This window comes from Calidris pugnax, unplaced genomic scaffold, assembly GCF_001431845.1.
Source record: "Calidris pugnax isolate Ruff unplaced genomic scaffold, ASM143184v1 scaffold518, whole genome shotgun sequence".
NCBI lineage: Eukaryota > Metazoa > Chordata > Aves > Charadriiformes > Scolopacidae > Calidris > Calidris pugnax.
Window position 1 is genome coordinate 300,104 of NW_015091362.1, and position 26,636 is coordinate 326,739.

General features: G+C 42.4%; 1 protein-coding gene across 4 annotated transcripts in view; it reads right to left on the reverse strand.

Annotated features, from left to right (window-relative positions):
• RALGAPB (Ral GTPase activating protein, beta subunit (non-catalytic)) overlaps nt 1-26,636 on the reverse strand; it is a 65,629-nt gene that overhangs the window by 37,857 nt on the left and 1,136 nt on the right. For 2 of the 4 annotated variants that reach the window (XM_014961183.1, XM_014961182.1), the window contains exons 2-10: nt 19,810-20,022; nt 18,533-18,735; nt 14,181-14,344; nt 13,381-13,567; nt 10,178-10,309; nt 8,802-8,980; nt 5,458-5,606; nt 5,136-5,352; nt 745-780 (exon numbers count right to left, since the gene is read on the reverse strand). In XM_014961183.1, the coding sequence (XP_014816669.1) occupies nt 745-780; nt 5,136-5,352; nt 5,458-5,606; nt 8,802-8,980; nt 10,178-10,309; nt 13,381-13,567; nt 14,181-14,344; nt 18,533-18,735; nt 19,810-19,992 (1,450 nt within the window). In that variant the 5' untranslated portion in view covers nt 19,993-20,022. The remainder of the gene's footprint in view (nt 1-744; nt 781-5,135; nt 5,353-5,457; nt 5,607-8,801; nt 8,981-10,177; nt 10,310-13,380; nt 13,568-14,180; nt 14,345-18,532; nt 18,736-19,809; nt 20,023-26,636) is intronic. The other 2 variants (XM_014961185.1, XM_014961184.1) reach the window with 1 other exon arrangement.

Here is a 26,636-nt window from a genome sequence, read left to right on the forward strand (position 1 = left end):
ACTAACACTACAATGATTTTCAAAACTTTTATAAGCTACAAAATCAAACAAAAGATAACGTGTGCTCCTAGGGGAATCACATCAGTGTGGCTTTACCTGCACCACAGAACTCCCTCAAGCCTGGGACACTGGGGAACATCGGGCTGCAAACGAAGGCCCGTTAACACTTCGACAGTTGGAATATTTGTTAATTTATGGATGGGTTGGGGTTTTTTGTTTTATTTTTTAAAGGAAATGCTAATGTCAAGTGTCTACTCTTAATTTGTTGTCTTTAAATTCACCTTTTAACGACTGTTACCTTGCAAATTTTCATGACATAAATAGCAAATAAGCACAAATCTTTATGCATCTTCCCATGAGCCATTTTTTTGTCCTAAATAAGCTATCCAGCAATATATTGTAGTAGGAAAAAAACACTACATGCACAATGCATACAAATCAAACACTAGGTCTGTAAAATAAGCTTTAAGTAAAAAAAAACATGGTTAGTGCAAAGTCCTGAAACTCATGACATGATCACAGACTAAAGTACAGAAAAGATGGGACTGATTCAGGCAGATTAATTTGCTTTTGCCAACAATCCTCCCCATTCAAAAAACACACACAAAATAATTACTTGTCTTTTTCAAGTAAAAGTGCAAAAGCTACAAGAGACAATGAGAATGGATGTACAAATAAAATATGGGATTATGGAAAAAGAAAAGCATGACCGCAATTAAGGAAAAGCTACTGGTTCCTACTTACAAGATTTATAAGAAAGAAGAATTTGGATAAAAGATGCTGCAAGATAATAGAAATAAAATGGAAACAAATCAAAGGACAGCAGTAGTTATAAAATACTTTTAAGATGGTGAAATTGTAATATAAGTTAAGAAGCTTTTAGCTTTTTTTAAAAAATAGATTAAAAGCTTTATGATATAGCAAGCTCGTTAAACACATAGGAAATTGGCATTCAGGTCCAAAATTATGGTTTTGAAAGTACCATGCAAAACAATGAACAAAAAGTTACAAAATACTAATAAGGTTTAGAGCTGTTCATACCAGTGTACATCATCTTTAAATGGATGTATTAACCCTTCCCAGCTCAAGTGCATTTCCCTGGGTTGCACTCTATATGGAGCACACACTGGCTACCCCACTGCCTCTGTGACTTGGGGTACAGCATGTAGGAAGGAGGTTACTCACCTGCAGTCTCCTCACAGCAATACTCCTGCTTCCAACCACGAGCTCCTGATGGTACTACAGCTCCGTCTCCCCTAAGCCAAGTTGCTAACAACCGGTATACCCAGGCATGCCTTCCCCACCACCTCCATCAACAATCGTCCAAAGCAGAAATAAAAGGCAGAACACTACCAGAAATATCAACATCTCAAAACAATCTCCAGAGAAAGAAGAAAGGAAAGACTCCAGTTGCCGGGTACCAGGAGAGAATGCCACCACCTCGTAAGAGCTGCTTCTTTGAGTTCACATGTCAGATCTAGACCTGTGACCAAGCCCCTCAGCAACACTCAAGATGATCCCACAGTTTCTTATAGTTTGCTCCTAGATCCCTAGAAACATTCTTTGGGACATTAATATTAATGACAGTAGGGTCAGAAGAAATAAGGGTAAACCTATACCCCAAGACCATGGCCAGGCCAGGTTGGACGGGGCTTTGAGCAACATGGTCGAGTGGGAGGTGTCCCTGCCTAGGGCAGGGGCTTTGGAAGTGGGTGATCTTTAAGGTCCATTCCAATCCAAACCATTGTGTGACTCTATAACGCCCCCACTGCCAACAGCACCTGGGTGATAGAAGCAATCCACCACTGTAAGACTTCTTCAGCTGCTATAAAACACACAGCGGGCAGGTGTGTGACTGACTTCTTTATGTACAAGGATTAAACATGAGCCCATCAGATTGGAAGATTCAGTTACTGAAATGCTGGTACAAGGTATTCATGAGTTTCTCCCAATTGTCACAAGTTGTTGAAGACAGCAACTAGCAACAGCATGCAACGTATGCCCTAGATTGTCTAACCAAAATACATCCTGCCAATGAAATTACTTCCCTTCCAGAGGTTAAAGAGTTCAAGAAATAAGGTATGTGAGGTTCCAGAACCATAAGAAAAGCAAGGGTAAATAGGGACTCATTCATATCAGCTTGAGCAACTGCTCTCTACTTCCTAAAGCTCATCAAAGACTTGAGTCGTAAGATGGGAGGACAGTGCACTAGTTCATGTGAATCACCAGGGTTTGTTTAGAAGAATTGAACTAAATTCTGGACTAGAACTTGAGACCACAGCTCATCCACAGGGCAACTTCTTAGGCACTCACATTTAGCTCACAAATACCTCTTTAGAAACCATGTCATATTGGTTCTCGTTAAGACTGTGTCACATGGCAAAAGAGGAATAAGAAACATGCACTAGAAAATGCAGCGTTCCAGGAAGGTGTCCCACGGCAAGGGATCTCAAGAAGCAATCTGTATCAAGATATTTCACCTCTTCACCTCTTTTTTTTTTTTTTTTTTCCTCAAAGTGGTCCTCAGTCCTCCAGCCAGCAATGGAACGGGGAAAACAGAGAGCTATGAGAGAAGAAATTCTTAACTGCATGGCATTGAAACAAGCTGAACATTAGATGGGCTTAAAGCTGTTGAGATCTTACACAGCTGCAGTCTCAGACCTAAAAGAAAAATAGTGCCTATGGGCCAGTGGAAGACAATACTACACAGCAAAGCCAATTTTAAGTACAATCATAAAATATTTAAAGCATCCATAAAAATAATAGTGCTTCCGGAAGCTAGTGCAGATCATCATCAGCATCAAACATGGTAAGAATATTCAAGCTAGTGGCAAAAGTGCTACTGCACGAGGGTAGACAGCAGACGGACCATGACATACAGGTATAGTCAACCTGCAGCCAAAAAGATGATTTATTTCTGTCCTCTTTCCTAAGGGTAGGGACTGTGGCAGCTAACTGTCCCCTCTCTGCTGCCCTCTTTCCTCAAGTCACATCTACATTGGGTAGCAAGAGCAGAGGCAGGTGGGTGGGCTCAACGTGCAGATCTGATGATTGCTGATGGCCCCACTTGTGTGATGGAGGGAGACCACAGAACACAGCCCTCCTGGCTCACTTCATGGATCCAGCACAGCATCTCCTGCCTTACTCCTTTCCAGGAGGAAAAGACTTCACCTGGAGGCACCCAGCTCCACAGATTAGAGTCCCAGAACAGAAGCTTCTCAATTTGTACTTAAACCTGATTAAAAGACACTGATGCCTCAAATCAACAGAAACTGCAGGAGCCTAGCCCTTTACGAGTCCTGCCAAATTTTCCCACCTAAAGCAGAGACTGAGCAAAAGGATTTATCCAAATGGATAAATCAGGCAATCAGCCTTTGGTGCCTCTCTACAGAGTTTTAGCAGTATGGGCCCATCACCAGTTCACTCTCCTTCCATCAGCCTGCCATGGTGTTGCTGTGACCAGCAGTAACAATGCTCATGGCATCCTGGAAGGGCAGCAAACACTTGACTAAATTCTGTACGTTAGTTCTGTCTTTCAAATCACTAGAAAAACAGGACAAAACACAGCCAGTTTTCTGGGTCTCCACCAACACAATTCTCTCAGATCCACTGCTACTAATAAATGTCAGAACGTGTGACATGCAAAGACTGGTGTCACTATGGTCAGCTCTGAAGAGTACAGAGCAGGAAAAGAATCAAGCAATTTCCAAATAGTTGTTTCTAGTTTTTCAGGAAGCTAGTAAATCCCTCCACAAGGCTAGCAACATGGCAATTTTCTGACTGCTGTTAGGTAACTTAAGACTGCATATATGAAAAAAAGGCATTGGAACCCCTTCAAAGAAGTCAATCATTGTGATTTTGGATGACTTCGTACTTCTGCTAGAATCACACCACCTCTGTTTACAGCTAACACTGTTGCATAAGCAGCATCTCAGCTGACATCCTTTTCAGGTTAAGCACTTTGTTAAAATTGCTCAAGATCCAGGTTATGTCAAAATTAAAATGATCCCATCAACCTGAAAAGCATTAAATACAGAAATATATTAGCCGCATATGCAACTGAACCCACCTTCAAATTATGCCTTACTCCTTCCTAAGTTCAGCTATTTCTCTAGCAATGTGTCATGGGCCTTTTACAGATGGACTTGAACCTGCCACCACAGAAATCCATAACCAAACACTTCCAAAACATTGTGCTGCATACCTAAAAATATCTTTAACAGATCCCAAATCCTAAGCCCGGCACCTCCACACGGCGATTTGTGACACAAACACAGAAGATAATCAGTTTAACTGCTGCTGTCAAGTCCCACTATAAACCCAACTTGCTACAACAAACCTCTTCCTTGTATTTTTCTTATTTAGGCCAGTGAGTTCCTGATAGAGAGATCTTGTGGAAAAGTTTAGCAGACATTCAAAATACTACACGAAGAACAGAAAAACTGCAAGGAGGAAGTTTATTCTTTTCTGAATATTATCACCAGAAGGAGAAGAGTGCTAAAAAGCCCTTCTGAGCAGAGCACTAATTCTGCTATCACGTCCAGAACATCTGACCTCTAAAGCTGAGCAAAGCACAGGAGACAAACATCTGGCAGTTCAGGACAACCAAGGTACCAAGCTATATATGGGAACGCACAGCAACCGGCACGGAAAGACACCAGCTTCACTTGCTATTTTAAGGACTCCTGTTTTTGTAACACTCTCCAAAAACAAGAAGTACCACTTTGTGCAGTATCTGGGGTGATGTTTGACAATTCTTCAAACATTAAAGAGTCACTATAAAAAGTTACTGTTACTCAGAGATAGTCAAGCACATTTCAAATTAGGAAGTGGACTCTTTTATCACATTATTTCCTTCACTTAATAAAATTTTCCCCACTAGCATAATTGGGACTGACATGCTTAGTTAGAACGAGGGAGTGTTTAATAGTAAAAAGTGATTTAAAAAAAAAAACAACTTTAAAACCCCCAAACACTTGCTCAGCTAATAACAGTTGCTCGCTCAGCTGGGAGGGGTTAACTACAATTCAGCACTTCAGATTTTTTTTTTTTGATTCTGCATATGTTAATCTTGCAGGTAGGAAATGTCAATAAAACAAGGAAAAAAGTGTACATTTATTTTTAGTAATATTTACCAGTCATGCTGCTGTCTCTGTTTATTCCGTTATGAAGTTTACAGTGAACAAATGCTGCATCAAATAACCATGATCCAAAGAGGTTCAAGATGCTGTTAACCTTTGGCCTGCGAGGAGCTGGTAGTGGCCGTGGCTCAGAACTTGTCTGGTTTGGACTAGAGAGCGGAGAAGTAGAGGAGGGTTGGTGCTGCACTTTTGAAGAATGTGCAGTAGTTACCTACGTGAAAAGAACAGATCAGCTCCTAGAAGCACGGAAGCTTTCCTCTAACTGAGGAAACTATTAAAAGGGTCAGCTAGTTAAATACAGGATATGAAATCTTACAGTGCTGGTTTTCATCGTTGCTTTATTCACAGTCACTGCCCGATGCCTTCGGTTGTGGGGGGGAGTGGTGTTGGTAGCCGTGTTCTGGGGCATGCTCAGCCTGTTCACAGGGGTGGGTGGTGCGCTGTCTGAGCGGGGTCGTGAAATGCCTGCAGATCAAGAGACAAAGCAAGCTTTCAGCAGGAATTCCATAGGCTCATACTCAGCAGCCGGGTCAGTAAGCATCTGGGCATTCTGTGCAGACTAGCTTTCCTCCCTGCCCCCCAAAACAGCAACAGTAAGAAAAACATCTTTCCCCTTTTACTATTAGCAGAAATAAATGCACAAGCAAAAGAAGACCCTGCTTTTGTTAGGTAAGCAAATAATTAAAAAACACCAAAGAACCCATGCCTTAAGGTGGGAAAAAGCACCAAGGAGGACCAAGTCCAGAAGCCAGCAGAGAGAAAGGGCCAAGGCCCATTTGCCAAACCCAGTTTAATAGCTCACTCCTGCCAAAACTCCAATGCCTCTCACCTTTGCCTTTCCCAGCCCTACCTCACCCACCCCGTCCAGAGACACCTCTCAGATGGCTGACCCTTCAAAGCCAACTTAGCTCACTAAATGAAGATGAAACCCATCCCCCATGCAGTTTTCTGCTGGTTTTGCAAGCTGAATCAGCTTGCTGAACAGTCAAATATTAAGTCAGTACAGGAGATGGGGTTAGAAAGCAGAGTAAGCTATAATTTTTCTGGCAGCAGCAGGACATTAGGTCAGACTTAGCTTGAAGTGACAAACACCACTTCTTCCCATCTCAATGAATACCACCACCCTCACCCTCACCCACCGCCCTGCCTGAGAAATTAAGTGTGGAATTGCAGTGTGCTTGAAGATTTGACACAGATTTTTTTGACCATGTTAATTAAAGCACCGAAGTACTTTTCGTAGCACATTACCCAACAACTAACTCCTGCTAAACCACTTGTGTTACACCCCACACAGAGAGCAGAGCATGCACTATGAAATGTATGGGTTTGGTAGACTTTTTTTGGAAAAGAGGATGCAGTATTTTGCCAAACGCACACATTATGTGGGTACATATCAGGGAGGGCGAGATAAAAACCATGTCCTTTGGCACTCAGGGCAGAAGGCAATCAGATCTCTCACTAGCCTTACCCAAATGGTCCATACTGCAGCTCTGGAGTCTGCGCAAGCACCCTCTCATGTCTGCACCTACAGCCTGAATTTCATGTCACCAGAGCTCTCCTGTGCCCCAACACACCAGTCCTCAGTCTTTGTCATTGAGCTCCAGGGGGCCTATCATCACCCTAGGGGTTTCATCTTGCTACATGAGGTCTTCAGAAGACTGAAGTCTCCAATTCAACATCCTATCAAAAGCTGCTGGTACACTTACAGGAGAGCCTGGGCTGCCAGGGGCCACCAAAGCACCCCACAGCTGGCCAGACCTCAACCCCAGGTACCATCACCCAGACACGGTATATGGGATCACTGTTACCCAGTAGGGTACCATCACCCCCACTACTGCACCCAGACGTGGAGTGTGTATGGGATCACTGTCACATGTGGCAGATGCAGAACACAAAGGGACCCCCACACCACTTACCGTGGGTTAAAAGTCTCAAATAAGAACCCCAGACTATTTTTAAGGTCAAAGAGGAATTCACCACGACAGCTGTGCCAGCAAAGGTGCCTGCACTGGACAAAGCTAATGGCTGCTCAGCTTCTTCCTCAGCGTGCACTGCAAGGTGCATCCCCCACGAGTCTTACATTACAAACTACTTTCTTCACTGAAAATTAATTAATAACCACCCTTTCACAAAAACCTTGGGTATAGTATGTATTGAGGAAAAACAGAATATATTTAACACCTTTTTATAAAAAAAAAAAAAAATTAATCCCACTTAACACAGCCAGTAAAAGACACTTCAGAGAAACACCTGCTACCAATCCTCAGCTGGACTTTTCTTAAAAAATTATTGTTTCAGTGTGCCAAATCCTATTATCATGGCACACTTTATCAAGGAAGATAGGGTTTGACAGAGTAACACAAGGAGGTTGTTTTCGTAAGGTTAGGCCATATATTGCATATATACAGTCCTCCTTTGAAAATATTCAGTATTCTGTCAAATAATATAAGAATTTTTTTAATCTCATATCTGGTATTAATAAAAAGCAGTTATTACAATTCCTTAAGATTTGTGGCAAGACATCTAGAAGGACACAACAGGTTTCAAGATTCAATATCACAGCTTAAAGAAAAATGATCATTCACTCTTTTACACCACTTAACATTTTAAACAAAGCTAATTCTACAAAAGTGAAATCTATAGTGACAAAAACTTGTTTGTAGTGGGGAATACAGTACCGATAAACCTTTTCCTTGCGATATTTTTACAGGATCTATTTCTGGTAACAAGAATCTTATTCAGTGAAACAGGAGGATCTTAAGGTACTTTGCTTAAAAGGACTAAACCATTCAGGTTTTTTCCAAAAGACAAACAAACTGTTAAAGCTGACAGTATCTCCACAGCCAATTTTTTTTTCTGAACACAGTTTATGTCTATGTTCAAGTCTTCTGCTCCTCTACAGTCTCATATAAGCTCACACTTTTGCCAGATGACAACATTTGTTTGCACACATTTAAGCAAAAAAGCAGTAGGATAGGCAGCTCTTCAGAGTTCACAATGGCACATTTTCTCTGAAGGATTTTTAATAAGCCTGAAGCATACTAAGAATAATGCTTCAGATTTCAGGTGCTATGTAGTGTTACTTTAAACTTAACACCAAGTGCTTACATCTACTTCACCTTTCAGTCAAATTCAAGCTACTCCACTACCAGCAGGCACAAAGAAACATAACTTTTCTTCTCAGCAGTCCTAGTTACCCACTAATCAAAAACTAAGTGAAATTGGCACTTTTAGTGTAAAGATCTGAAGATGAGAGTCAAAATTCAGTACCCTATGAAAAGAGACACTGCTCACAGCTGTTGCACAAAGTTTATGAACGAAGTGGTCAGTGCTCACAACATGCTAAAATCCACACTTGCATTGTTGATTAGACAAAAAGAGAAAGAAGCATTGTTTGGGGAAGAGATGTCTGGTTTTATTTTAGAATTCAGATTTATTTATTTGCTTTGCATTTGAAACTAAGACCATCTACAACTTCCTGCATTCAAATAATACTGTGTATACAAAAATGACCTGAGGTCCCTTCCCTATGAATTCCAGGATATACGTGCAAATGATAAATTGTTATGGCTGCATTTATGGAAAAGACAGTTTTAAAGAGAATAAAATAATTATTCAGTTCCTATTCCTGGCTATCCACAGGTAAGACAAAAGCATTACCTAGGAATGCATCCACTAAACAGCTGATCCCACGCATGGCACGAAAGAATATTTGAGGCAGATGTTTAAGGCAGGGGTACTGATTCAGTTCTTGAGTCATCCCACTCACATTCAGAAACTGCTCCTGAAATTTGGGAGTAGAACTAATAATGGCTGGGTTACTCAAATCCACAGGATTACTGCACAGAAAAAGAGCAAAATATATTTTAGTCAGTTTAAAAACAGCTGTTAGGATTTTAAAAATACTGAAAGATGCAATAATTTAAGGCATTTAAATAATAACACCACAAACCAGCACACAGTATAAACATATTTTTAGCTGTTACTCCATCACAGGAAGTCAGTTCCAACCTCCTCAGTTGGCAGAACTTAAATGTCTGCATTTCAAACGTTACTGAAATACCCTGAACAATTTTTCTTAAGATCCAATGAACCAGAGCAAACACTTAACAGAAAAATCCCACCATTGCAGTAATATTTATTATTCATGAGGTCTTTTGAACTCAGTTTAAGAGGTCCTTACATTGTTAAAATTATTCTCAAAAGGTAAGCAATGAATTAAATGTTGCCAGCAAACAGTGACAAGAAAGGGGGCGGTTTGTAAAATTTGAGCAACTTTTCCTGACTGATACAAAACCTGTAAGAGCAATTCCACATTTGAAGAGTACAGTACTTGTGACATTACTATCACAAATGAAGAAAAAGATCAGATTTTAATTTTTTAGTTAAGAAGTAGATTTTAAACAGCCTAATGTTTATCTAGCTTTAATTAGTAAACTATGTTTTATACAGAAAGTTTAACATTCTGGCCATTCAGAACATTAATATAATGCTATTCCCAAGAATCTTAAAAACCAAGCATGTCACTTGGTTCTGTTGTGTATTTAAGGAAGAATAACATGGATGTTAATTTTAACCATATAACTTTCTTCATGAAAACAAAGAGATACGCCCATTTTAAAAATATCTGTTAAAAAAATCTTTTGTAGGTTAAATTTAACACCGTGGAGAATAAATGGAAGCAATATGCATCTCTTGGAGCTATTGTTCTGCTTTTCCTGCTTGCTATCTCAGAGAAACAAAATTGTATTGAATTGTTTGTTTTTCAGACCCTCCAAAATGCCAAACAGCTAAAACCATTTTAAATTAAATGAACCAGTTTACATTCTAAAAGAGTCAAAGAGTTCAAAGTTGAAGAACCCACTCACAACCTTAACCCAAACTGCTGCAGGGCAGCAAGGAGACAAGAAGTCTCTCACACTTTATTCTATTTAGATGCTTAATCTTAGCAATCTCCAGAGAAATTACTCATTTGTCATGTAAATTTATAGACATGATGCAAGAATATGAACAATGGATGGCTGTAGTTACAATACCTCAGCATATGTAAAAAGCGAAACCAAGTTTGTGCAACACACTCATTATCCATTTCAGGAGGAATCAGACCAGCATCTTCATCGGGAATTTTAAATGGAGGAAATGAAGGTCCATATGTAAAACGCAGCAATCTAGAAAGCAAGTCAGACAGATCTGTCATTCAGTTAACAATCTTCAAAATTTTAACAGTGCGTTTGAGCCTTAAAGGAATCAGCAGTCCAGAGGTGAGCCCACAAGCAACAGCACAACATGGAGTTTTCCTAGAGATCCCCATTTTATACAACCATTTAGCCCTCTCAAAGCTTTGAGAGGTACCTGCCTTCCCAAAGGTCTAATAAATCAAAGAGCTGTTAAAACATAAGACCCCACAGCAGCTCTCCCATCTGTTCAGCCACGGGGTCGCCAGTTAACATGGGCACATACAGAGCTGACCAGACATTACATAGGAAGGTGGGGGGAGGGGGAATTGAAGCCCTAGTCCTCAAGGCTCCTTAGCTAAAAGGCATCCAATGACACCAGCAAGCCATAGTCAGCGACAGGCCTGAATTCCCAGTTACTGCTGACTTCCAGTTTACACTGGCAACACTCGATGCCACCCCACAAGCAGCACAGGGTTTGCAATCACAGAGCAGCAAGTTCTTCAAGAAGGATGCGGTACATGGTGCAGGAGCTAGGAGCTGCAGACCAGCAAAGAGCAAACCTGCAGAGGGCTCACAGCAGCGGAACATCATGAGGACATCGGCTTAGATAAATGGGAGATCTTCCTCTAGAAGTGCTGTAACCACCTGCCCAGTCACCAATAAGCTTCACCGAGCCACTGCTGTTTGATTTGACCCCTGCTTCATCCTCAGATCTGTAAACAGATCAAGTTCCCTGACCAAGACAATCTTGGTGTTCTCTAAGAGGACAGAAGGCATCCAAGTTACAGCTTCTCAATGGCCCAACATTCCCAGAAATCTGTTTTTGTCTTTCCTAAACTCACCTTTAGCACCATTTCTTGCTTCAGTTATCACACCCTGATTTCTAAGCTTACGATGCTTGTAATGGACAAGAAATGTCCCATTTATCATTGCCTGCTTATAAAGCCACATAGTTTTATGAAGTCACTAAAACCAGGAGAAAGGGGAGGAGAGCAGAAGTCTATGGTTGACTCCTAAACCAAGAGTTAAATAGGCTGAATTACCATCTTCCACTTCCCCCAGCACCAGGCACTACAGTAACTTGTAGCCAACTAATGCAAAATACACTCAGAGCATGTTTGGAATCCCAGCCTGTGACAGCAGCTAGCTTGGACAGAAAAGCAAACGCGGTTCAGGACATGAGGCCTTCTTCAGGTCCAAACCAGACACAACCCTCCCTGTACCAGCAGTAACTGCCCCCCGACGCCCCAGCACCCACCAGCATTAGTGACCCAGAGGCATCAATCCCCGGTAGATTTTTGCTGAGGAATTCCCAGCTCTGACAGCCCCAGGGATCCTGGACAACCCCCAGAGTCACCCCACGGCCCCGCGGCAGGAGCCTGCGCTACTTCCCAGTTCTCCCCTACGAGCTGCAAGAAATCAGTTCATTCAAGGACCATGGCTGAATCTTAACTGAAATTTGGGACATTTTCAAGAACATCCGAAAACATACATAAATTGCAATACACATCCAAGACAGTTAAAATAGACTAAAAGCACCCTAAATGCATAGAAGTGTGTTGCCATACCAATATATATACAAGTAAGACCCTAGTCTCATCCTACTATGGAATCATAGCCATGGATACAAATTAACACTGCATCTGTGCACAGATTTCCAAATATAGTTTTCCATACGGTTTTGTGATGTTTACTCTCAGTTTATTGCTAATACCCCAATTCAGAAAACTGTTTACTAAAATAACACTTTAACTGTTTGGAGCTGGAGTTTCACTGAAGTATTAAAAGCACAGCTTAAAATACTACTGAAGTTAAAGTTAGCCTCAGAGTTCACCATTCTATGTATTGGGCAAATCCCAACATTACTGAACAGCAGACTAAAACATTAGAGAAAGTCTGCAGATTACTACGCATCAACAGAACTAAGACTGATTCAATAGTGGAAGATAAAGTGTGGGCACAGTGCATGGAGCAGAACACCAACACATGTTTAGAGACAGAGCTGTTCTTTTCAGATCAGTGAATCATAAAATATTTTCTGTTATGCAACGCTACATCTAATGAACTAAAAATAGTTAAGGAAATAGCGTGGGAAATATGTAGAACTTGCATTGCAGCTTTATTTCCTGGAGGTTTAACAAGTAGCTGCATAACCTGGAAAAATCTATCCACGCTTGGAATTTTGACAAGTAATTGAAAAGCAGAAGTTTTCAGAGTTAAAATAAATCCTTGTAGAAAAGCAGTACAGCAATTTTAATGCATCTTTTACCTTTGACAGAAACAGTTACTCACATCTCAGGAGAGCTAGGAGGAGGAGACCCAGAGCCCTGCTCCTCATCAATTATTTCAGTTCTTAATTTCAAGAGACTGAGATTTGTCCCACAAAGACTTCATACCACTGGGACCCCAGTATTAATGGTACTGAAGGCCCTCTGTTCAGGGCCGCCTACTACAGCCTAACCTCTCCTGCATCCCAGATCCTCACTGCTCCCATGCCCCGCAATGCTTGGCACAGCTCTCCTCCAACACCCTCTGCTCAGAGCCCACAGCCTGCCCTGGCCCAGCACGTCCCGACTGCCAGGGCACAAGCACCAGGCAGCCACAGCACAGCCTCAGCTCCGCAGGGCAGGAGAAGCAGAGTCGAAGAGTCACCTTAAGCACAGCAATACGCAGTAGTAGCAAGAACCTAATAATTTTGGTGGTGACTGCCATTAAACATACAGACCATAATGCTATACACTAATATTCATGACTCGTTCTTCATGGGACATGATGAAGAGTCTCCGTGATAGAGACTAACAGAGACACACTGTAAAGTGCTAAATATCAGAGAGACACTGAGATTACATGGTAACAGACAATTCGATTCAGATCTTCACCCGCAGAAGGAAGACACACACACAAACACTAAAAGCCAAGGACACTAGCAAGGTCTCTCACTTTGTTTTGTTCATTCACTTTTGGATTGCTATGCATGCCACAAATAAGCAACTCCAGAGAAAAACAGTATAACAACGATGATACACACACACATATGTTTATTTCCACAGGATTTCACCTACCTGGAAGTTAGGGCACAGATGACCTTGCTCCACTGCTCAACTACTGCAGGGTGATGTCGCCAGTTGGCCACCATTTCTTTGGCAGTTTTCCAGTAAGGTGGTGTTGGAAAGCACCGCGTACAAGCCAGTAACCACACCTCAAACAGTACGCCAATTAATTTTTCAGCCAGATTCTCAGCAATGCCACCTTATAACAGAAACAAAGGATGCCTTTGATGAGTAGTCAGTCTAAGTAACTTCAAATACCTCCCAAAGGAGAGTTAAGTGCGTAAAGATTCTTAATTGTTTTTTTTCCATCATTTTCATTTAAGAGTGATTCCTGATTGCTTTCTACAGCCAATTAGGCTTTTTACAAGACCAAACATAATATATAAAGCTCAGCCACATACATGTGTCACTAAGGGACACCACGAATTCACTGATCTTAGGCTCTTCTACTGTACTCTGTCTATATTGACATGATTTTTAAAAAGTTTAAGCTGGCAGGCCAAACAGCAAGACACATAGGTGTTTCATTGAAATGAATAGGGAACAGCACTGTCTGCAACCATCCACTATGAACTGCTCCTGTACAGAGTCACTGTTCTATAAAAACATGTTTAGGAAAACTCAGCTTCAAATAGCTCAGTTTTTTCTGACAATGCTTTATTTCAGAGTAGTGTAACAGAGTTAGGAGTGAGCTATTGTGCTTTGGTGGCTACTAAAAGCTTTTAGCAGGTTTCCCCCCCAGACCAGCTCAACATCAAGCCAGAGCCAAAGGTTTTTCCAGTAATTGAACCAAATGGAAGTTGAACATGAACCTTGCACAGTTGGAGCTGCTAGAAGAGTGTCATTGATCTGAAGAAGAAATAATAACAAAACCTCCCAGGTTTCTCTTGCCATAATTGTCGATTCACGAGCCAGTTTCTGGACAGCTTTCAAAACCTGCAAGCACAGTCTAATCTGACTAGATCCTGGGTCTGGCCTGAAAGAGAAGAAAACAATACTTCAGTCTCTAAACAAGAACTTTAAAGTGATGCATACAATAATCTGAACTTTAAGCAATTACAAGAGGAAACATCAATATTATTGAACGAGAGCCAAGAGCATGAGCTGATACACTTCTATGCACCCTAAGTCTGTCTCTTAAGCATCCTAACTCTGCCTTAATGAGAACAAGATGTACCATAACATTCTTCTCTACACAACACAGAACTCACTGCTATGGAGTGAACAGTAACTACAGCAAGGACAACCCGTTATCCCAAAGAAATTTATCTTAGGCCAAACAACTGGAACGTAGTTGAGACACCACTAATTTTTACATATGTAATTCATAAGGGAAGTTGCAAAATTAGAAGAAAATATTGTTAGCAAACTAATCCTCCTAATTCTCCTCTTGCTTCCAAATGTAGATCCAACTCTTACCCTCAGTTTCTTGGATTTAGAAAAAAAAATAATCTAGAAAAGGGTAATTAAATAGGAAAATCAGACTAAAGGAAGAGGGGATAAGAAGGACAAAAGGGAACAAGTTGATATTATCAAGGTTTTCCCTATAGCAACAACCAGTTCCACACTGTCACTGCTGAGTCACTCAATATGAGGTGTTACAGAAGCAGCATAAAGCACCATGCTCTCTTCCCATCAAGTCAGTTTGGATCACGGAGAACAGGTACAAAATAGTAACATGAAGTGTTCTGGACAGTATCTGAGGACACTGGTAAACAAAGCTGAGGAAGTCTAGAAATTTAAAGGGTGAAAGAGAAGATTACAAATTTGAGTGTGTAATACATGCAAGCCATACTTGTACGCCATTTCCACATCCCTCCTACCACTTACTGACGGGATGACACACACACAAAAAAATCATATTAAAATATTACCTTCCACTGGACGACCAGTAGCATTACCAGATTCCTACCAAACACTTTCAATGTGGTATAACCCACAGCCATGTTTGCATTGTAAGCATCTCAAGAACATGCCGATCCACTAGATAGAGATCTGCTTTTCTTAGGGAATAGTAGCTCGCATTGAGATCATGTATTGACAGACATGCTTTAAAAATGCTATCAAGTCTTATCTTGATAGAATAAACATCGTATACACTACTGGAAACAAGATAACAAAGAGACAAGATAGTATCTAACACAAAACTGCAGACTACTAGTCACAGCTCAGGACTTCACTCGCCTGATGCTAGTGCTAGATCCTAACAGATAGTCTCTGCAGAACAGCAAAGCCTGGGACAAGTAAGCCCTGCCTTGGTTATAGCACTATGTTTTCCCTGAGTAACAACAGAGCAGATAATTTAATCGAAAGATACTCTTAATCTTGATAGGCTTGAAGTTTCAAAGCCCATTTCAAGAATTGTTTTCCTAATAATTTAGGGAATCTATAAAAAAAGGGGCTTACATGTAGGAGCTCCATATGCAAGATGACTAATGGGATACTTCTGAGCTAATCTAGTAAATGCAACTCTGAAGTCCCCATCCATCTACCAGTTCCTCTTGTCCACAGTCAACTGAACAGCAAATTTTGGTTGCAGCATTTTGCAGACTCATGTCTAAATTTGTACAGAACCTGGTCTTTTGGTACCCACACTCCTTTGCAACAAGAATTGTTCTCATGATTTCATGTGAAAAGAAGTTACTACAAAAAAGGTGTCTATTACACTTGGACAATCACGTTGTGTCGTCTCTCATGTAATTTCAGACATTTTAGTTGCACAGAAGACCCCGGTATCCACACCTCAATCTCCTGGGGAAGGAAGGGAGGGGAGAGAGTTCTCATACTTTCCTTCCGTGCTTCCAACGACAGCTTGCAGCACCAAAACTTCACCTGACCACTACTGCTCAAGTAACCTGCAAGGCTTCCTGAATACCGTAGAATTGCTAGAGATAGAAAGGCCGTATGCTCAAATACATCTAGAGAAGAAGGGCTCATTTCATGGTGGTGGAGAGAAGGTCAGTGCTGGAGGGAAGGATGCAAGCACTCTCCCTCGAGTCAGTCTGGCAGATGGAGTAGAGGCACCTTGACTCAGCCATCTTCCACGGTTCTTATTTTTCAACACAATTTTAATAAACATTTGATTCAGCTGAACACTCAAACTAGAATGATTTATACACACCTGCTCTGTATTTGGTGTATACATGTTCCTGAGACACTAATTAAGCTGAATTGCTCACATAAGGCTGCTGCATTTCACACCTCAACCCTCCTCAGGTCTGAAACCCTTACCACAACTCTGGGCCACTACTTTTGAGACAGCCAAACCAACAGCTGATTGTTCCCAAGATGAAGATGGAAGCTATTTTAATCACAACCTTCCATTGGGCATAGGCTTATAATAAAGACTTGTATTTTCAATACAAGAACAGCAGATTTTTCCTGGAGATATTTTCATGCAGGCTCCTATAAGATCTCCTGCAGGAGCCCATCAGCACTGGCAATCTGCATCAATTGTGTAAAACTAGAAATTCTTCTCCTCTTCCCCTTCACAGGCACATAAGAATATGAGCCTTTGCTTTCATTCAAGCAAGGTGCACACAGCTCAGTTCTGCATTTAATTTCCATTATAGAATGCCTCCCTGTTGCTAGAGTGAATTCTGAACTCAGCTCCCTGGAGGACAAAACTTGAACTTTAACACCAAGTGTTGACAGCAGCAGCCATGAAAAGGGAGTGTTTCAGATACATCTCTGAGGCTTTTGAAAGAAAAACAACAGAATAGTTATACTTGAGTGGCGGGAACTGTTTAAAATAATCGTTTTCCAGCCTTCCCTGTCTCTGGATGTTAATTTTGCTCAACAGCCATGACATGCAGTCAACCACCCTGCACTGAGCTCCATCAGTGAGGATGGGAGAGAAGGGTAGGATGGTAGCTTGTGCTAAGAGCATGCAAGAAACAAGAGCACTGAACTGCCTGTTACCAGGGCCCCTGCTGCAAAAGCAGTCAAGGGATCATAGCAAGAGGTATTGAATGGACTAGTGAAGAATTCATTCTCTACTGTGCCAAGGGAATAAAGGTTCCCTGACAGCATACACTATTCTGCATGTACTAAAGCTTAGAGACAACCTTCTGCAGAAGTCTAATCCAGAAGCATGCTTTCCTCACATTTGTGCCATTGCCCTAACCATCCTTTAATGGGAATTAAAATGCCTTTTCCACTACAGGTTAAGAGCTGTAACAACCAAGGTTAGGCTGGTAGACTTTGAAGCAATCAATAAATAGCAATGAACTCTGAATTTGTATGAGTTATTATTCAAAGCCCTTTATTAACAAAGACTTCAGGTAAAGTTAAGTGATCCAAGCACAGCAGAGCACTTTGAAGGCCACTTCCAGTAATACATTACTAATAGTGAGAATAGCAGATGATTTGGTACTTATAGACATATACTAAACATTGATCTGAAGTAATTTCAGGTAGCTAATATTTAAGTACTGTTTCACAGGGCACCATTAAATAATCTCCTCTTGTTTATCCAACACGTGTGATTAATAGCAGCAAGCAAATGTCATAAACAAAGCATGATGTTTTAGCACTGACAATATAACTTCATCCAAGATCTAGAAGCATGTGTATCTCAACATTATCATCCAAACATGTCTCACGCAACAACAGGTTGTCAGATAGCAAGAACTCCTCTGCAGGGTTCTTTTGAAACTACTAGTGAAAGACAGTCAGCATAATTATGCTCATTTAACAGGCAGCAAAATGTAGGCACAAAGCAGGCATGCACTGCAAGATCCTCCAGCACATCAGAAAAGTGGCTGAGTCTTGCGTAAACAAAGCATGGGATCGCCATGATGTGCTCTTAGTTATCTCAGTTTTACACAGTACCAAGCACATGATCACACAGTGATGCTATTTAACCTTTTCCTCCATCCTCCAGTCATCTAATAGAGATGGTTCTTGAAGTTCTTGGAACAGCAAACATACAAGTCTACAGGTGATCTGGAATTCTAATTACCTAAATACAGCAGCAACAACTTGATTTGCTACTGAAAATTACGTAACAGGCTTGGAGAGACACGTTCTCCTAACTTTGCAACAACAGCAGTCTTATTTTAATCAAGAGCCTCCATGGCTTATCAGGCCTCTTTGACAGGTTACCTGCTGACTACAGCTTTGAATTCCTGAGCCTCCTGAGTGTCCCAGCCCTAACACTCACCTTGGTACAAAGAGATTTTGGAGATGTTTGAGAATGCTTTGAACATAAAGGTTTGGTTCCTTAATAACTGGTAAAGGAATGGAGTCCTTAGGTAATACAAGAGCCATAATCCAATCCGTATACACGTCGACACAGTATTTCACAGTATCGCCATCCAGAGGGAGGGTCAGTCCGTAACAAACCACCTCCATAGTCCATTTTACCTATCCAAACACAAAGCAAAAGTTAGTAAAATTAAATATTACCAAGTAAATAATGATCAGAAGACATTGGTTCTAACTCAACAAAATACCAGTAGTTATGTGGTATGGCCAATTCTATTTAACATATACTGCAAGAAAACACAAAGTCATGGAATCACAGAATGGTTTGGGTTGGAAGGGACCGTAAAGACTATCTAGTTCCAACCCCCCTGCCATGAGCAGGGACACCTCCCACCAGACCAGGTTGCTCAAAGCCCCCTCCAACCTGCCCTTGAACCCCTCCAGGGATGGGGCAGCCACAGCTTCTCTGGGCAACCTGGGCCAGGCTCTCACCACCCTCACAGCAACGAATTTCTTCCTGAGATCCCATCTAAATCTCCCCTTTTTCAGTTTAAAATCATTCCCCCTTGTCCTCTGGCTCCCCTCCCTGATCAAGAGTCCCTCCCCAGCTTTTCTGGTGCCCCTTTAGAGACTAGAGGGGACTCCAAAGTCTCCCTGGAGCCTTCTCTTCTCCAGGCTGAATAACCCCAAAAGTCATTAATTTGTATATCATGGCATTATTAAGATTACAAATAAATGGCAGATCACTCTAAATCTTGAATCTGTTCAGTGTGACTTATAGAGAGATCTCTTCAGAACACAAAAGCTGATGTAATGGAAGATTTTCAGATTCTAGTGAATATTTGTACTATACACAGACTTCTTTCAAAGTCACATATTGTTGCTTCAAAGGGAAGGTAATTAGAAAGGCTTTATATGTTACCTGTTAAATTCCTTGGTTGGGGTTTTTTTTTGTTTTGTGGGTGGTGGTGGGTTTTTTTGTTTGGTTGTTTTTTTCTTCCTTAGCCTGAACTTCCTGGTACAGTACCTCAGACTTACTACTAGGTCATGAAGTACACTGTTGCTATAAACTAGGTGTTAATAGAAGCCTTATGTAGATTACTAACCTACAAATACAGCACACTTCATAAAACTTGGACTATTACAGAGAGAAAAATAAAAGAGGCTGTAGAAAATCATTAAGTTGCCACTCTAGCATGAAGGAAACCGTGATCTCTAAGGAAATGCACTTACTTCTTTGTCTGTTTTTAGTAAACTCTCACTTCCAACAGATGATGTAATTAAAGCTTGTCCAAGAGGACGCACCACTGCATTTGCCACTTCTCTCCCCACATTTTCTGGATAGCTGTGAAGTACACTGGTATTCCCCTGATCATTTTGAATAACAAGATGCAAGGATCTCCACTCTGAGTACATAGTGCCTCTATACTACAATCCAAATAACACCTGGGGGCCAAGGAAGAAAAAAGAAAAAAGTTATAATTAGTAGAAATGCCTATCACATGAGTTACCAAAACTTGTAAATCCAAGATGAACGTGTCCATATCATACATTTGAAGACCAGGAAGAAAATTCCAACAGCTGGTTTTCAACATTTGTATTTGGGTGTGTTTTTTTTTTAATATAGCTGTGAGCTTGTTGGCTTTTTTAAAAAAAAAAAAAAAAATTACAGTACATTTCAGTTAAGAACTAGCAGCACATTTGAGACACTTAAACTTGAGGAGTAACTTCACACAACTTCTGCTTGCACCACCCTTGCAGGAAAGATGTTCCTACTTACATGACATCTTTGGCTAAATAGAGATTAGTTCTAAAAGTATTTTGTTCATATAAGCTCCACTTCCAGGAAAATCTTAGCCATCTCCAAAGACAAAAATTCAGCCTCTTTTTACATTCATGAAGTATTTCTCCTGCAGCATGCACTACTCAAAACTGAGAGTTGAAAAATTTGATTGACTGGTGGTGAAAAGTATCCTTTATCTGAAGTGATTTCAGGACTGAGCTTGGTTTATCACTAACTTGAACCCAGTATCACTTTATATTTCATTATAACATCACATATTGGTACCAAACATAGAGCACTGGGGTATGACCTAACACATTGCAAATACTTGTAATGTCAATACAATCACACAGTCACTCCCTTATCCAGATTTGCCCCAAAGATTCAGGATAGAAAAGCCACTGGGAAATTTCCCAGGCAGCTCTCTCAAAACTAGACAGGAGAAACAATGCTCCCAACACAACTGCAGTTGTGCATTTTCCCCTGTTGCAGACTGGGCCAGCTCAGGGAGCCGAGCTGACAGTGACCTAACCAGGTTTTTGCAGTGGTGGGGTTTGGTTTGGCTGGCATTACTGAGACAGCAACCTAGAGAGGAGGGTTAGAAGCAGCAGAAGTTAAGCTGTGCTTCCACAGTCGCTCTTGAGCACTATTCGCCCAGGAGCATGGCAGGGCCTGCCGTTCTGGCCCAAAAGCAGGGCTCGTGGTTGTCATCAGCACACAGCCACAAGGTGGGAGCCTGGCCAGAGCAAGCCACCGCGGGCCGCAGGGAAGCACGGCATGTACCAAGGCCAGCAGCCAGTCACAGGACTGCCCTCTGGTCCCACCAGGCAGCTCAAGGAGATCTGCCACGCGCTGCCAGTTTTGACCTACACATCAAAACCTTTGGACAGCTAAGCCAGCACAAAGGGCTGTCTGCTGAGACAGTTTTCAGCTGGATCAAGGTCTGATCTAACTGGGGTGACAAACATCCGTGCCAGCACAAAGGAGCATTGAGGACACATGGCCAGGAGTGGTGGCAGAGGAACATTCCTTCTGGCAGTAACAGGCTTTTGTACCCACTCACAGCAACAGCAAAACTGCTGCTATTTCTCCTGTCTAGTTTTGAGCAGGTGGTACCGGCGCAACCTAAGCCATCAGGATTGGGACTGCGCTATCTGTTTTCCTCCTCTCCCACCAACACCAGCAGCCTGTTCTCAATCACCGGAGCCAGCTGACCACATGAGCAATGAAACAAGAACAGGGTTGGCATAGGAGAAATCAAGGAGTGGTCAACAGCCACAGCTTAGATCAGCTCAAGCTGTCACGAATGGCACATGAGGACCATTTGCCAACTACACTGAGCTGGCACATTTTGGAAGCCAGTTAGTTATATAGGGAATGTTTCAAATGCCTCCCTTAGACATTCCTTGGCCCAAAATCAAAAAAGAAGCCAGGCCTGGAAATACACCTTCCTAGGGACAAGCTACCATTTAATCAGGTCTGCCTATTTAGCTGAGTCCCCAAGTGTTTATTTACACCCAAAACCTTGGTAAGAAGCCTGATGACTCCCTTCAAGTGAGGGGGGAAGGCAAGGCAGCAAGATCTTGGTTTTCCAAACTACGTCCTTCCTGGTTTGAGGCAGCGATCACGTGTGCTCATCTGAGAGCAAATTAATGAGAGCAGCCGCAGCCTGCAGGAAGCATATCCTCTCCATCCTTTAGGCGTTTGCTCTCCTCGGGGGCCGTGGTGAACGTGCGTGCCACTGCGGTCACAACCCTCAGCCTTAGAGGAAAACAACAATTCCAAGGCACTAGCTCTTGGGACACTGAGAGGTCACAATAGAAAAACAAACAAAACACCAAACAAAAACCCCAAAATAAAGCTGACCCACAATCCCTAGTGATGGATGGCTTCAGTCACTGCTTATCATTATATAAGTTTCCCTACTGCTATCTTTTCCTTTAATATCCTATACCACGAGGCCTCTTCATATTCCCCTTTCTGTCCCACCCAAACACTGCCTTAGTCTCCAGCTTCTGCTTGGAGTGGAAGAAGGAGGGACAGAAGTGAAGTATCATTCACTTTGCAGTATTTCCCCATCCTCTCTCAGGCCCACAGCAGCGTGCCCCTTCCCCTGCCCCCCGGCTGCGCTGCCCACCACAGGGAAAGGGCAAAGGGACCCTCCATCCCTCCCATTTGACACTCAAGTTCATTACAGAAGCAGTAACACCATTTGGGGAATGTTGGCTTAAATAAACTGATTTCAACTGATAAAGCAGCATGTACTTTCCATCGCTGCACTCCAGCTGAAGGACTGGCAGCTCGTGGCAGGACCTTATCACCATGCTGATAACCACAAGCACACTTACTGCAGCTGCCCTTATACCAGAACAGGGCTCCCAGAAGCGTGGAAGTGTTGCACAGCACAAGCAACTTGTAGGCAGCACCTACGTAGGGGGTTTCTCGTCTAGAAGACAAAGTTCATTAGAAAGGACAAGAATTCCACCTGCCTTTGTGCAGCTCCTTGCCATGCTGCAGCAAAGCTCTTTCAGGTGACCCTTCACACTTCTGAGAGGAGCAGCATTTGTAACACACAGGACAGACATAATATGCCATGTTTAAGACAGGTTTAGCAGCAGGACGGGGTAACCGAAACCTCTGGTGCCACATACCCCCAGTCTGCTGCCTGACCTTCATAGGTAAATTTAACGATCAAAACTGTATCTTAATAATATTCAAGGCTTCCTTTGGTCTTGCCTATAAAAAAATCTTCTGTTAGTCTTATCAATATACAAGGAATACTGAAACAAGTAATTGATTCAGATGTAAAATCCTTTTGAGGTAGGATTTCCTAGGATATTGATTTATTCACTGCCTACAAATAGTAGTAAGTTTTTATTTGCAAGGACCAGAAGGTACTTTTCATTTAAGACTGCACTTTGACTGCCATTTGAGTTGGAAACTGGTGCCATATGTTAGGGCTGGGGTATAGCTAAACCCACCTACTCTGCAGCTTCTTATAACTCGACATAAGTTAAAAAAGGCTGATAAGCCCCCCCGCACCATTGTATCTGCTACAATGTTCTATTTTGACAGATTCAACACACTGAGAGTTCTATAACTTGTTTTAGACAAAAGGCACCTAATGCTTCATAGACTTTGTAGAGGCGGGATTCACTCCCTCAGAAGATGCTGCATTTATCATGACTGACTTAAAGAGGAGCAGCAAATTGGAGGAGCGGGGGGGAAAAGATGACACTATGGACAAACAGCATACCCTAACTTTTACTTCTGGTTTTGCAATGCTTCTGCATTTCAGTTTCAAAAAGGCACTCTCACTGGCCCAAATAACATCTCCTAAGTTTCATGCAGATGAATATTCATATTTCACATAAACATATGTCTCCTGAGGACTCTCAGGACTAAGGACTCTCAGAATGAAAGGCAACTTAATTAAGAGGATGGGTAGGAAGAAGAATAAATAAAAACCTGGAGTTTAACAAGCAGTTTTACAGACTCCCAAATTTGGAAAGGGGTCATGTTTATGTTCCTGGAGGCTGCACTAAACAGAACATCCCCAGACACTCACAGACAGATCTGGAAAGAAATAGTCAGCATTAACACTAGCAGAAGAACCGAGAGATGTGAAGTGAAAATATTTACCATCTACTATGAAACTCAGCATAATTCCAGTATTCCTTAGTGCAGTAAATAATTTGGGTTTCAATATATTCCCTCAAGATCCATTTCATCTTCGGAATTCCAGTAGCTATCACCATATAAAAATGGATGTTTCAGCATTTAAGACCAAAGAACATCAGTTCATAAACACTGTAGAAGTTGGTGAGCATGAAAAAAATTACTCATGAGCCCATAAAACTCTAAAAATAAAGATATTTAAAGTTCTAGTTCCAGTCCTCAAAGACTTAATATGAACAGATGCAGTCAAAATACTTAAAGTCCTGGATCAGTCAAGTTTGACAGTGAGAATTACCTAACTAAAGAGCAGACCCACATTCTACAATTACTTTGAAGGAATATGCAGGAGCTCAGAGCCTAAAGGAGAGGTGGGGTTTTGGAGCATGTACAGGGGAAAGGTCAGGGAACTGATATTGGTGTACGAAGCAGTTCCTCAGAAATGTGTGCTGAGGGGAGCACTGGGGGCAAGCGTGACCACTTAGCCCTTCGTGCTCAGCAGCTTCATATGTAAAATGAAATGTTTGCCTACGATGCAAAAGGATTTCAAGCCCAAAGACAAGCTGTCCCAAAAATGGATGCTTCTTGGGTTTTATCAGAACCAAAAAAGCAGAGCTGAGACAATTGTTATATTAATACACTAGATGCAAAAATCATCAGCCGAGATGCCCAAGGAAGGCTGAAGACCTGATAGAGCCTAAAACAGAGAAGCATCAACATAAAGGGTCTGCACCATAAACTTCTGGGATATTAGATACACTTTAGAAGTATTTCACAGAAAACAAGTAACCCCTCCCTGACACAACCCCTACGACACCAACAGCACTGACATCTGCTCTCTAGAGGTGACAGTTACCACCAGAAAGCCATCTTGCCACAACTAGTCTTCCCTGGATCACATACCAAGGAAGTTTATGAGCAATTTTTCAAGCCAGTTGAGGCCTACAACATCCTGAGCATGGATAACTGCCACATGCCCACTTTCCCCACCTTGACGCTGCTGCCCCAATGCCCTCCAAGCTTATGCTGCAGAGAGCAACTTAAATTGTGCCACTCACACAGCACCTCTCATATCAAGCACACTAGTATGGGAGAAGCAGGGACTCCTCCATGCAGCTCACCTTTGGAGCCCACCCAACTGGCAGGCTCTGCCCCAGGCACACACCATGTGTAAAGGACAACAGGCAGAGCAGATAGCAGGCAAAAATTAAAAAAGGCAAGAGCCAAACAGAAGACCCATCTGAAAGAAGCACTAGCCAAAACTTGGTATTTTGTTGAGTCGGTATTTTGTTAAAGCATAAGCAGAGATGTATGTCAGGATTACTATTAAAGGAATTTTAAAAGTCTAGATTAAGGCAGGAAGAGATTAGGCATATTAAAAATAAGGAACTCATGTCATCCTTTCCCAGGCCATTCAACCACGGTGCTGCTGAGCAGAAGACAGGAGAATCCCAGTTCTCCTTGCCTAGGGAAGATGAATTTTTCTGATTTTATCACCTAACTGTAGCAGAAGTTAATACATGAATCTGACACAGGGAAAGCTGGATCTCAAACATAAGGTGCCATTTAAGTCACAAGACTCGGGTCTCCTCTCCCAAGCACTCCCTACTCACTGGCTTCAGAGACCCCATTGCCATCCTAGCTCCTCAGAGCCCTCATGGACACCGGCCTTCGCGAAGCAGGGCACCTGCCACAGAGAAGGCGGCTGCCTAAACAATGTGTGCCATAATATCTGAATATTAACAGCGCCACAAGAAAGCAAATACATCAGTCAATCTTGTACGTTTGGGCTACTACTGTGCTTTCAAGCTTCATTACTCAGACATCAGCACCACTTTGCTTCTCACTATCACTCCCATCTTTAAAAGCAGGGCTGAAAAAATTATCTTCCAGGCAGGTCATCTGAGAATTTAAGGAGTTTTCACATCCCTCACTTGTGCCAAAAACCACATAATGAACTCCCCTGCAAAAGACTCAGCTTGAGAATAATCTTTACTCAATGGTTTATTTTATATTCATATTTCTTCCTCAATCAAGTTCCTTGTGCAACTGGATTGAGCACACGAGGAAGGGATCTCCTGAAGCCGAGGGTCCCCTCCTCCCGGGGAGCCAGCTGTGCTTTTGTTGCTGCTCACTGCTTTCCAAAAGAAATCTGATCTAAGAAATAAGCAAAGGAAAGCAGACCATGGCAAAGCCAGGAGGCCTGCAGCCAGGAACACAAGGCACCACCAGATTATCTGTCAGAAAGGGAAACAGCCACAAAAACTTTTCTGCTCTCAGGAGCCGCGGGCAGAAGGGAGCTCACCGACCGCCGGTGACACCGCGTGCTCGCTTCGGAGACCCGAAAGGCGGCTCAAAACCGCTCCCTGAGGTCGGGGAGAGGGCACAGGCCGCGGGCCGGAGCGAGGGGCTCCCCCGAGACCCGCTCCCTCCCGCCCCGCGGCGGCACCGGCCGGGCCCCCGGAAGCCGCCCGAGGCGACGGTAGGAACCACCGGGAGTCAGCGCGAACGCCAGGCCCAGTCCGGGTCGACCCCGCCGTGCCTGCGGGCCCGGCCCCGCGGCGGGCAGCGCAGAGGTCAGCGCGGCGGAGACTGAGATCGG